The sequence below is a fragment of the Sprattus sprattus genome (assembly GCF_963457725.1).
Source record: "Sprattus sprattus genome assembly, chromosome: 10".
In the NCBI taxonomy this organism is placed as follows: domain Eukaryota; kingdom Metazoa; phylum Chordata; class Actinopteri; order Clupeiformes; family Clupeidae; genus Sprattus; species Sprattus sprattus.
The window spans coordinates 22,083,269-22,096,751 of record NC_137908.1 but is presented as its reverse complement, the minus strand read 5'-3'; the positions used below and the strand labels follow the sequence as shown (position 1 = coordinate 22,096,751).

Below are 13,483 nucleotides of genomic sequence, written 5' to 3'. Positions count from 1 at the left end.
GCTGCTATCGGGAGGCTTTCCCTAATAATAGCCATAGTGGAATAGAATGGACACATCTTCATCCTGCAACAGTACCTCCAGCTCTGCTGTTAGTAGTTAGATCTGCGTTTAGTAGACAGGTGCTCGTTTCCGCTTTGACATGACTCGTGCTCGAGTTGCTTTTGCGTGGATATGGTCGATTCCGACTACACACGTCACTACGGTTGCGTGCCCTTATAAGGAGATGGTGGGGCGTGTATGTATGCCAATTCAGGTGCACTTCGGCTGCATAAGAACACATTTTCAGGCGTTCATGAATCTGGCGGAGATATTTTTCTTACGTTGGTTTTCCGAAGTCCGTAAGAAACATTTCAGAAGAAACTTCAGAAAATGTTCAAGAATGAGGCCCAATGTTTGCAATTACCTCAGATAGACCCAAACATAAAGATATTCTACACTCCTCTTGCTATTCATAAACCGAGTTTACACCCTTTCTATGTATTAGCCTTGTGTGAACCAAACTATCATTACTACATACATCACTGTCAGAAAGTAAGTATGCATGGAAGCATTCCCTACTGAGAAATATGGAAATCCCTATGCATTTACATATAGGATACAATCAGTAGTTCCATTTCAAACTGTAGCTACAATCTACAACCCTATTTGCTAACATAATCCCCAAGATCATTGATAGTGCAATGGTTGCCCCATCTGCTCTTTGCAAATCACTCCAAAGGTACCACGCCTAATGCGTACCTCAGAGGAACAGGAATGGAAAGAAGCATCACCTCTATTCCCAAAGCTTGGCCCCCTTAGATAACAAGCAGTCAGGGGGAAGACACAGAGGAGCATAGGTCTTTCAGTCTGGAATTATTGCTTTCAGTTGCATCATATTATTTTGTCTTAGCTTGTCTCAGGGATTTTTCAAACTGCTTTCATCAAGTAAGAGAGCCAATCTTAATATACGTGTCTATATTAAATATAAGGAAATATATACAATACATTAGCATCTTCCTGGCAGAAAGTTTTGAATGGAACGTTTTTTTCCCAATCCTATATAATCCTATAGTGTATATATGAAAAATTTGTAAAAGTCATTCTATGTCAAGTGTGAAAATGGCTCCCACTCGACCGTCTCAGATTTGGCTGAAAAAAATCAAGGTCGTTCATACACTTCTTAATAGATATAGTCCCAAATATACGCTCTCGACACCCATGACTTGAAGAATAATCCAAAGACGTTGCTGGGGTTTATCATAGTATTCGAGTTGCCTGAATTTGCTCGAAATTTTTATCTACGCTCTGTTGCAGCATCTTTGGAGGCCTGAGGAAAGCTCAATGTTAGCTAGAGACTTGATATTATACACATACCTTCCTATGTACGCTCTGTATATTGTATTAAAAGACTATCCCTATGTGATGAATGATCTGGAAGATATTAAAGCTAGGGTTAGGGTTAGGGTAAGACAGCATTTATCAACATGAAGCTAATAGTTTTGGAAATATTAGATATTTGTTCTTAACATATCAAAAATTTGTGATGGTGTTCTGCCTCATTTTCTCACAATTATGTTTTGAAAATATAAGATTTTTGTACACACCCAGCATTCAATGGCCTATGGAAGCATATTCAAATGGTAACAAAAGGTATGTTTATGACACAGAGCTTTCAAAGGGCGCCCAGATCAGTGACACTTGATGACACTTGGCAAATATATAACCTGTGTTTATGATGGTCATTGGTGGGTTGGAAGTATCAGGAAGGCATCTGAAGCCCAGCATTCAACGGCCTGTGGAAGCATATTCAAATGGTAACAAAATGCACTAACTTTATGACACAGAGCTTTAATATCTTCCAGATCATTCATCACATAGGGTGGTTTTTAATACAATATACAGAGCATACATAGGAAGGTATGTGTATAATATCAAGTTTCTAGCTTTAACATTGAGCTCTCCACAGGCCTTCAAAGACTGCAACAGAGCATAGAGAAATATTTTTGAGCAAATTCAAGCACCCCGAATACTATGATACGTCCAAGCCATACCCTTGGTAATGGCATCAGATTTTAAGCCTAGAAAGTTTGAAGGAGCTAGCTGAAATACCTTTCAAGTTATAGCAATTTGAAAATGTCTTTTCAGAAAACACTGCTAAAAAAGCTCCTGAAAACGCACATGACATAGTTGCTAAAAACATCTTTTTGTAAAAAAAACTGTTGGGAGTAGAGAGCTAATATTTGGGACTATTCCTATTAAGAAGTGTAGGAACAACCTTACATTTTTTCAGCCAAATCTGCGATGGTCGAGTGTGGAAATTTTCTTAAATTGGTACGTTTGGCGTGGAATGACTCTAAAAGTAATTCTTATTTAAATAATTCAATATGACAAAGGATGGACAAACAAAGGATGACATTATCATGTCATCTGGTTTGGTTCCAAACAGTTGATATCCTAAGAGACATCAGTCCTAACCCAAGCAGGCCTGTTCCCCCAGGATTAATTATTTCTAACCTCTCTCTCCTGCCTAAGAGAAATACTATCCCTCACCTTAAATCACAAAACAAAGCTCATCAGCATGAGGAGTATTAATAATAGCATGTTGTCAAACATAAAACCCAGTTAAGAAGAAACAGTTGTATTTTATATCTAAAGGCATTTCTTTACTCCAAAGATGTATTAGAAGAGAACAAATGCAGGGAGCATTACTGATAAATACTGTACTTGTAGAGTGATTATTGTTACTGTAATGTTTAGTAGTATTGTATACGTCTATAATGTGTGAAATGTATAATGTCATCATACTACTTTGTTTTCACACCAAATGCAAAACATTTACTGCTTATGTGTGTGCATATTTTCTCCAGCAGAGGGGAACCAAGAGCTATTTAAATATCCCAAGTGAGTTTTCACGCTGTACAGTACACAGTTCGACTCACTATAAACATTACTTGGTGAACCAGTTGGCCCAATGCTATAATTTACTTTTTCAAAACGGTAATGAAATTACATGCAGGTGTCATTCAGGTCCTCCTGATAACATAGCCCAACCAAGCCAGAAGTATGAAAACGTAGTGTACATGATCCTGCCAACAAGTGCAAAGAATTACCAAAGCTGTCTGAAGTTAAAACTAAGATGGTGACCTCAAGGTTTCAGAGCCATATAGTACACCCAATAGAAACATAGCACACATACAAACTCAAAGCTCGAGCGTGATTGAGAAAGAAACTGAGACAGCACTACATATTTGGTCTCATTTATTTGGTACTTTCCCCGTTCTACTCCACAATTCCTTCCACAAAACTCATTGTCCTTTGGCATTCTAACACAACATACGGCTTTATGAAAATGCATGATTCTTCTTGTCATCTAATCATAAATATTTTCAAAAACCCTTCAATACTCATTCACATCCTGTAACAATGCAACATGCACCACATCCAATGGTTAGCAAGAAAACAAACAAAATAGGCCGACATAACAAAACACTATAAATAACCAAATCCATAAACTTAATATATTTTATCCAAAAAACAATAACATTAAAAGCATATACTGTCTTTACATGTTTTATTTGGCTGTTGTTTTCTTTGCATGACAGTTATATATATAAAAAAAAACACTATGACGCCTGACAGGTAAACTTTGACCAACTTTTGACACATGATTTTTCATGCCTCTTAAAGGTTCAGTATGTACGATTCAGTAGCATCTAACGACGAGGCTGCAGATTGCAAGCAACAGAATAGTTCTTCCTTTCCAAGCGTGTATGAGAAGCTACGGTGGCCGCCAGGTGCCATAAAAATGAAAGGCCCTCTCCAATGCCAGTGTTTTGGTTCATCCTTTCTGGGCTACTGTAGCACAACATGGCCGGCCTCGTGGACAGGGCCCTTCCTCTGTAGGCATAATTATTTGTAGTTACAGGTACACTAATGAAAACATAATTATGAATACTATACTCCATTTCTGCTAATATATCACTCTAAATCCTACATACTCTTCCTTTAAACAGTTTGTGTACTTTTAGCAGAAGAAACATCAAATGGCAACATGGATTCTTTTGGGGCTTCATGGCAGAATAGACAACTTGTTCACATACTCTGAACATGCTTTATGTCTCATGAAATTACAGGTTTGTGCACTGCTATAGCCATTACAGTAAACTGACAACAGCACTAGTGTAAATGAATCCACTGAACAAGTATTATACGTAGGGATGAGAACTGATAAGATTTTAACGATTCCGGTTCCTTATCGATTCCTGCTTATCGAACCGATTCCTTATCGATTCTCTTAACGATTCTTATAATTTGGTAAGGGGCGAAAAAAGAGCACAAACAGGTTTTTTACATTAATGTTCTTTTATATAAATTTCTAGAATGTTTACATACACATTTAAATAAAACTTACATAACTTAAATAAAATGTGTTCTGTTTAATATAAACGTTCATACAAATAACAATGCTCCTTCCTTACAGAAGACGTACTAACTACAGCCTGTAACGATGACAGACTAGCAGCATCTGAGCTCGTCTGATTTAGAACCTCATCATCAGATGGATGGAAATGGAGATTATTTATAGAGCGAACGCTGGTTTGCACAATGAAAAAAATGGCACTAACAAAATCGCTGAATTTTCTGATCTGACATACAGCCCTTGTTATTGAGGTAAAGGACTGTATATTTTCTTGTAGGTTGCTTGGTTGTATTGCTAATAGCGAACTATTATGCTAAACGCTTCTAATAGCAATGTAGAGTCCACTACAAACACAATAACGTACTGAAACATAATTACTTGTATCATGTACAAACTAGGCACTCAGTATATTTAACACTTAGCTATTGCTGCCACTGAATTGGCTACGAGAAACTTATCCATATCGAACTGTCAAACTGAGGGAGCTGCACGCGTTGCTTGCTTATTAACGGAGTCTTTTGTACAGCCTAACCCTACCCTAGGACCAACAGAGGGGAGGCAAGCACTGCCCCTGCCTCTAGCCAACGGTTGAAAATAGAAGATTATACAGTTAAGCTAGCCTAGTTATGTAAGTTATATATAATATATGACAATGTCCAACATCGCCCATTCTGTTAAGCAATTCAATGCTAAGTTTAGTTATGGTTAACACGAAAACGCAAACGTTTGCTGATAACACACGAGTAACACCGTTATGGCTTATGATAAAACATTTTGAGGAGTTTACCTTGGCAAGTAAGGGATGAAGCGCCGACGTTAGTTGAGCTGCTGCTGGCATCGAAAACATGACATTCTTGTAATTTTATACCATGTGTGCTCAAGTGCTTATTCATGGTAGATGTACTTCCTCCCTTTGAGGAAATACATTTTTTACAGAGGTTACAAGTGACCGTGTTCGCATCAGTTCGGGTGAAATAAAGCCTCACTTTAGATCGAGATGCGCAAACGGCACAGAGACCCGTTAACAGACCCGGTTATGAATTTGGCTAACGATTCCAAAGATTCGGCTCATTGGGAACCGGTTCTCAACAAGACCCGGTTCTCGGTTCCCATCCCTAATTATACGTCTCGCATCATGAACGAAGGCAAAGATATACCTTATGCCATTCTATGAAAAGTACATGACTAGTAGACTACATGCTGTAGACTTCAAGCTGCTCGTAAAGGTCAAGCTTTAACAGTAGTGCACCTGTATTTGTGAGAGTGAACTCCTTTCACCTTGGCAATTTTTTATCAGCAATGAGGGGAGAATCCCAATTCTATTGTTTCCTCCCCAGAGCACTGACACCAAATAGCAGACTGATTATTTTCTGTAAAAAAAAACTGGCCAACCAAGAAAATCAACCTGAAAGATAACACAGGAATTGGGCCCTTAGCCAACTAGCTGTGCTAATAGCTGAATAACTGCAGTTACTCCGTTATTTTCAGCCTTTTTAGTCTGCTACAAGTTTGGGTCCCAGTGACACACTTTCTGTAAAAAAAATACTGCATGGCTTCAACTGACATGGCTTCAACTGACGTCTTTGCAAAGCTCTGCAACACTTCTTGCTAAATATGCTGTTCAATGATCTAAAGACTGTCAGTAGAACAGAACATTCTGCTTGTTGATTTGACTGAGCAACTTACCTATACATTACTATATATTTTTAAACATATATAAGAATATCATATTTCCTCTGGAAGGTCACAGGCTAGGGTGCTGTTGTTGTTGTGGTGGTGGTGGTGAGGGATGGTAAGAGTGTGAGGACATGACAGTGTCTTGAGGTCCTACCAAATACTGAACTCTCTTTCCTCTAAAAGACTATACACGATAGGGCTACAGACAGTCAAATGCAACTGCCAAAAACATTACCAGTCTCCTGCATACCTGTGAGAATATCTTAAGAAAAGGGAAATGGTGGGAGAGGGAGAGAGAGAGAAAGGACGAACGATTTATAAACAGCTCACACAAGAGGGATGACAAAAAATGGGAACAAAAAAATAAAGACCATGAAAGAAATAGAAGTGCTTGCTAACCCGCTTTAGTTGACCAATGAAAAAAAGATTCTCTTCAGCTGCACTAATAAACGTGTAAATATCAGAGCAAGGGGGGGTGAGGAGGATGCTACCTGGCACGGTATTAACCCCACCTTTACATCCTACCATATCACAGTCTGGAGAATCCATTGCTAGCTGTTGATCACACTTGAGAATCCCCTGTCAACTCAGTGTGTTCTTTGGGGGGGGCACAAGCCCTCACTGACGTCCATACTACAGTGTGAGTGCTCAGTGTTGCTCTGCTCCAGGCCCTCCATTGGCTCTGGGTGGGGGGGCGATGACGTGGGCTCTGAAGACCCCAGAAGAGGGGTTGATGGCCGGGGAGAGGGGTTTAAGTCATCAGCAGCCATGGAGGCTGCACCTTTGGCCAGCCTGATGCAGTTGAGCCACTGCTGCTTGTTGAAGGTGTCACTGGCCTGGAAGCTTTGGGACTGCAGCTGGCCTCCACAGGGGTATGACACACGGAAGAAGTTCTTAGCTGAAAAATGATAGACAGGAGAGGATGAGGTTAGTTACGGATGGTCGCTCAATAAAAAGAAAGACACTGTAAAATAGTTTGAAAGTGTTCAAATGTACCTTTGTAAAACAAAGAGGGACTATAATGCATCTGCTTTGTAATGAAAACAGATTTCTGCATGAGCAAAGTGAGTAGAGGATTGGGGTGTTTCCTGACCAGGATTTAAAAAGCAGAAGAGGTCCAAACCTACGCAGACAGTCTGCCAGGTGGATGCTCAGATCATCAGTCTACTCACTCCTCTCGTTGTTACTGAAGGCCCCTCTGATGGAGCCACCCAGGCGTATCTCTCCATCCGGCAGATCCTCATAGTCCAGCAGACGAACAGGGATGGGCTGTCGGTAGAGCTGGAACCACAGCTGCTCACTCTGAGTGATGGCTCGTGTGATCACTAACACATCCTGGAACAGGAACACATGCAGTTTCTGGGGAAGAAAGGATGAGATGAAAATTTGTATGTTTTTCTGTCTCAGTGCAGCATTCATCAGGCATAAATGTAAACATAGTCACAGCTAAAGAACTTAACTTTATGCTTCATCATTGAAATTATTATTGGTGGAGGTAGATAGGCTATACCAAGTTGTGTCTAACATTTTTAACAGAATAAAGAGCTATTAACACTGAATCGTGTTTTTTGTTTGCTTTTTTTAAAGATATTTTGGGCTTTTTAAAGCCTTTATTTGGACAGGACAGTGAAGTGTTATGACAGGAAGCGAGGCGGATAAGAGGTGGGGAGAGGACCGGGAAACGACAGCAGGCCAGGCTTGTACCTGTGTCCACACGGGCAATGAAACCCGTAAATGGGGGGCTTATCAGCTTGCGCCACAGTGCCCCCCATCATGTTCTTTTTTGACAGAAAACAAACAAAAATATCCTTCATGTCAAAGTGAAAAGATCTCTGCAAAGAAATCTTAATGAATTGAAAATATAAAACACAAAGTATTCACCCCCTTCAAGTCAGTGTTTAGTAGATGCACCTTTGGCAGCAATTACAGCTTTAAGCCTGTGAGGGTAGGTCTCTCTCAGCTTTAAGCCTGTTAGGGTAGGTCTCTCTCAGCTTTGAGCCTGTGAGGGTAGGTCTCTCTCAGCTTTAAGCCTGTGAGGGTAGGTCTCTCTCAGCTTTGAGCCTGTGAGGGTAGGTCTCTCTCAGCTTTGAGCCTGTGAGGGTAGGTCTCTCTCAGCTTTGAGCCTGTGAGGGTATATCTCTCTCAGCTTTGAGCCTGTGAGGGTAGGTCTTCCTCTGCTTAAGCATGTGAGGGTCGGTCTCTCTTAGCTTTGAGCCTGTTAGGGTAGGTCTCTCAGCTTTGAGCCTGTGAGGGAAGGTCTCTCAGCTTTGAGCCTGTTAGGGTAGGTCTCTCAGCTTTGAGCCTGTAAGGGTAGGTCTCTTTCAGCTTTGAACCTGTAAGGGTAGGTCTCTCAGCTTTGCACATCTGAACACCGCAATTTTTCACTGCAAAACTCTCTCAGGCTGCATGGGGATCATGAGTGAACAACCCTTTTCAAGTTCAAGTTCAGCCACAAATTCTCAATTGGATTAAGGTCTGGACTCTAACTCGACCCCTCCAGAACATAAACGCTGTTTTTAAACTATTTGTGTGTAGCTATAGCTATGTGCTTGGGGTCACTGTCTTGCTGGAAAACAAATCTGTTGCAGTTCTCTTGCATACTGCATACGGTTTTCCTCCAGAATTCCCCTATATTTTGATGCATGCATTTCACCCTGTACCTTAACAAGCCTTCCAGGTAGGGGTGGGCGATATATATCGTCTGCGATAATATCGTCATTGTTGTTCAAACGATGTGCAAAATTACATTATCGAGTATTTAAATGACTTCGCCAAAAACAATGACACGCACGGGGAAACTTTTCACATCATGTTCTTAATATAGCCTACGGAGCAGCAGCGCTCCCCACAGCACGGCACTCACACGACTAGTGGGCCTACATGATCACGTGACATGACTTCTCACATCCACTTTGCAACAGATAAGCAGCGCATGGTGATGTCTGTTGTGCCTCCGTTGGTGTAGCATAAAACGTGAGTTTTATTAAAACATAGCATGTGTAATGTGTAACTATTTCATTCCGTTTGTTAACCTCTCCTGCTGTCTGTCGCTGAACGTAGTTGAATATTGCAGTGGAGTAAAATGCTCCATGGCCGAAGTAGATTGCATGTTATTAACTTCAGGGTTAATTCCCTTCCTTTACGTCTGCTGCTGGTTAGTAAGTACAGACAGCAGGAAAGGTTAGCAAACGGAATGAAATAGCTACACATTACACACGCTATGCTTTAACAAAACTCACGTTACTCACATACTGGTTAACACTTTCACAGCATATAAATGTTTGTTGCTACATCCAAACTATGCGTCACCGTTGTCCCTCTCGGTGAACCTTAAAGGAGCCGCACCATTTTACTAAACGTTATTGCAATGTGAATCATTTAATTTAAATATGCTTATTGTGTACTCTTGTGCGTTTAACAGCGCTTGTTTGTGAGAGAGAGCATTTAACTGTTGATGCCCCAGTTTAATAAAGCCAGGCTATTCATAAAAAACGTACGTCAATGTGGCATTAGTACTATGAACAGTTGAGAAATTGATTCCGTGGGGCTGTCGGACCGGGCCGGGCTCGTACAGAAAAATTCGTCCCGATCCATGCTCTAATGCTCATGTATTTGTATTTTTATACAATCCTAGACAGAATTTTAAGTTTAATAAGGCCATAAGAACTGCTATTGATGTGCAATAATTTTCATGGATGCATGGAGCACTTTATTACAAGAGTTCAATATATCTGCATTGCAGTTCAATTAAGTTATTTTTGTTTAAAGACAATAAAGAAGTGTTTCCCTTAAACATTGTGCCCATTATTGTAATCTCCAAGAAGGTATAACTCTGAGAATTCCGATCACATTTTTTTTTTTAAATATCGTCTAATTATCGCTATCGTCAAAATGAAAAAAATATCGAGATATTATTTTTTTGCCCATATCGCCCACCCCTACTTCCAGGGCCCGCTGCAGATATGCATCCCCACAGCATGATGCTTCACAGTGGGGGTGTGTGTTTGATTTTGTTGATGCCAAACATAGCATCTAGTCTGGCTCAATTTTGGTTTCATCAGACCACAGAACCTTCTTCCACTTGACTCCAGAATCTCCCACATGCCTTCTGCCAAACTCTAGCTGAGATGTCATGTTTTTCTCAACAGCAGTTTTCTCTTTGCCAGTCTCCCATAAAGCTGGGAACCCGGCAACAGTTGTATGCAGTCTTTCCCAGCTCAGCAAACCAAGGGGGGGGGGATACTTTGTATAGGCCCTGTAGTTATAGTTGATACTACTACTAGTAATAATAACAATTATAATAACAGATTTGGATTTATTTGCATACCACCTATAATGCTAATAAGGACATTAAGTTAGATTAATCCATTTTTAGTTACATAGGAAAGATTTTTTAAATCCTTGTGCTATACTCTGCTGTAGCCTCTCCACCTGGTCTACCTGTAGAAACCCTCGGCCCAAATGCACCCATCACTTCCGTACTGTTGTACACTTACTCTACCCCATACCCTATGCTAGCATTTATATGCAATATACAGTAAATTATTGCCACCATGTTTTTTCTGTTCCTACTCTCCTAACCCCTGTAACAGTAACCCTATGAGAACAGTGTATACCCACTAAGCTGTTTTTGTATGCATCATGTGTATACCATTTGATGTTTGTACATATTTTATATTTTATCTACTAAATGCATGCTGTGTACATGCTGTGTTTTTCCTTGCCCTTGTTTCCATTGCTTGCACTTAAGGGGTCCAGGCTCTGGGCTCTGTAAAGCGCCTTGAGACAATTTATTGTTCTGGGTTAGGGTATAAAAAAAGAAAGAAATTGAATTGAATTGAATTGAATTGAATTGAATTATTGGTTGGGGACTTCCTGCAGCAGCCAAACCCTCTTATTGTCACGTGCAAGTACTTATACCCAACAACCTATCTTGCCTTCGTGAGCATTTCACTGGGGCAACCCGATCAGGAGTACGAACCGAGGTTATGGTAAGAATTGGAAACAAACCCAGGTTAGGGTAAGGGAAGGGGTTGGGTGTGGGAGAGCCCCCGGAACTACAAACCCTGATTAGGGTAAGGAATAAAACTGGGTTACAAACCCTGGTCACTTTATGCAATAAAACATCTTGTGCCAACAGGTCTCTTCCCGTAATACAAATTAATTCACATGTCCCCAAGTAATCTGAGTGCCTCAGACGTAACCACTGACACGCTTTTTCAACAGCCTCAGACAACTCCATTAAAGCTCCTTTGAGTGACCCACCACAAAATCTCAATCCAACAGTGTTGTTGTTGATTTAGCTACAAAGCCTCTAACACCTATCCCCACTGATCTTGTGTGTGTTTGCCAACCTCGTTCCCTCACTTCTGCTACCACTTTAGCTTCTTCCTTTCAAAGACTCAGTAAATCACATCTTTAAAGGGAATTTTAATACTTTCCAACTGCCATCTTACCCAAATCCTGCTCTTCCACCTGTCTAATAATATCCCAATGCTGTAATGTGCCTTGTGCATGTTGAACCGCTTCTCGTGGATTCCACACGTGTGTGTATGTTTTGATGTTTACTGTACACACCAGAGCAAATTTCAGGTAGGTGTATACCTACTTGACAATAAATATGTTTCTGATTTCTGATTTCTTCCCTATTTTTACAGTCGGAACCGTGTTTATGACTGCTGGATCCTTGGACTCAGTGCGGACACGTGTCCAGTTTCCGATTTCAGTCCGATTTAAATCGAAGATCCGATTCATGTGTCTCCCCAAATCTAGATTTACTGTGTCCAATCTGAGTCCGACTGGACTCCGATGTAGACCCCTGGATACACGATCGGATTACGCTGAGAATCGGACTACGCGCGCATGTGTCTCTCGAATCTAGATTTCAACTGGACAACAACAACTTTTGCACGTGCTTGAGATCCTGCCAATAGACATATACATGCATCATATACTGTACGTCTATGATATGATAATCGCTGCTAGACGCTCAGTTCTTGTGCTTCCTCTCATTCACGTTGAAACACTGAAACCGAAACTGAAACTTTGAAACTGAAACGCAACTGTTTTGGACAGAACGCGCTAATTCAGTGAACAAATATTTTCATATTACTTTTCCACCACTTGTTAGCAGGCATGCAAACTGGTCAGGGGTGAAAAAGGTGAGAAGGTTGCGTGACAGGAAAAATTGCCGCTTCTTCACGCAGGGGTTAAAGCAAAAGAAAATCCTGAGCCTGAACTTTTTTTTCTAGGCCTATGTGGGTGAGTGCGAGGGGGGGGGGGCGTCCTGTGGCGAGGACACATTTACAGGGTCAAAAAAACAAACAATCAAACAAAAAAACATTTAGAAATGAATGATGGCAGATTATGGTGGGACTTTTGAAACTGCAATCCCAAGAGGGTCAGCAATACTCCACCTCACTACAATATGGTACTAACACTATGGTACTAACACATGTCGCATTTACGATTTCTTTTGATAACAAGTTTTGCTGCTAAGCTTTGTCCTTGGAAGATTTCAAGATGACCTACAACCACAAGGTGACATGTTATAAGGGTATGTGAAATTCAGTCAGTGAAAGAAGGTTGGATTTGCAACCATTTCATTGAGGATATATGAAAAAGGACAGTGATTCACTTTTTAAACCGTTAAAGAGCAACAGTGAGCAGCTGTAGAATGTAGTTTTATATTGCAACATTTCCATAATTACTTCGTTCAGAAGAAAGAATCGTATAATAAAATATACATCTTTTATTCTAGCATACAGTAGCCTAATTGCTGAGGCATTGGCTATATTCATGTTCCTGCCTGGCAAGTGTTGCGTTTTTACTGCGTTGTATCTTCAACAAAAAAACGAACAAGGACATTGTCCAGGTTCTTGTTGGTGGCTTCGTCGACATTTAAGGAAAGCTTTAGCTTTTCCGAAATACGTCTTTTAAACTCTGGTGTTGTGCCGTGTGTGTTAAAATAGCTGTCATGCTGATTGGATATTGACAGTTTAGTCAAAGCAATTTTGTATTCAGCTATTTTTTGGCATAAATTCACCAGGGGTTGGGCGAGCTTGCCTGGATTGTGTTCTGCGATGAACGTACACACGCATATTTTCAGGGCACATTAACAGTCAGTTATTGATGCCAGAACATCAGATGTGGTTGTTGCTCCCAGTAAAAGCGTTGTGTGTTGGATAGCACGAACAGCTGCTCTACGAATAAGTGGAAGCACCTTTTTCCCGCTAGTTGCATACAGTAGCTTTCTTGAGCACAACAAGAGAGCACCTGCTTCTCTTAACTTCTTACACCGGCTACCAAAAGTCTTACCGTCCTTCCCTATCTCTTCTATTCATGCCCAGCGCCATTTCTTTTTCAATCCTTCATCAACTAGGAGGGCATCTTCCCAAGGATGCTTGA

At 40.7% G+C, this 13,483-nt stretch overlaps 1 protein-coding gene across 4 annotated transcripts in view; it reads right to left on the bottom strand.

The window, feature by feature from the left end:
- Positions 1-4,855: 4,855 nt before the first annotated feature.
- Positions 4,856-13,483, bottom strand: part of arhgef3 (Rho guanine nucleotide exchange factor (GEF) 3) — a 49,236-nt gene continuing 40,608 nt past the window's right edge. For all 4 annotated transcript variants that reach the window (XM_080845659.1, XM_080845661.1, XM_080845658.1 and 1 more), the window contains 2 exons: positions 7,249-7,435; positions 4,856-6,974 (listed from right to left, as the gene is read on the bottom strand). In XM_080845659.1, coding sequence (XP_080701785.1) covers positions 6,664-6,974; positions 7,249-7,435 — 498 coding nt within the window. In that variant the 3' untranslated portion in view covers positions 4,856-6,663. The remainder of the gene's footprint in view (positions 6,975-7,248; positions 7,436-13,483) is intronic.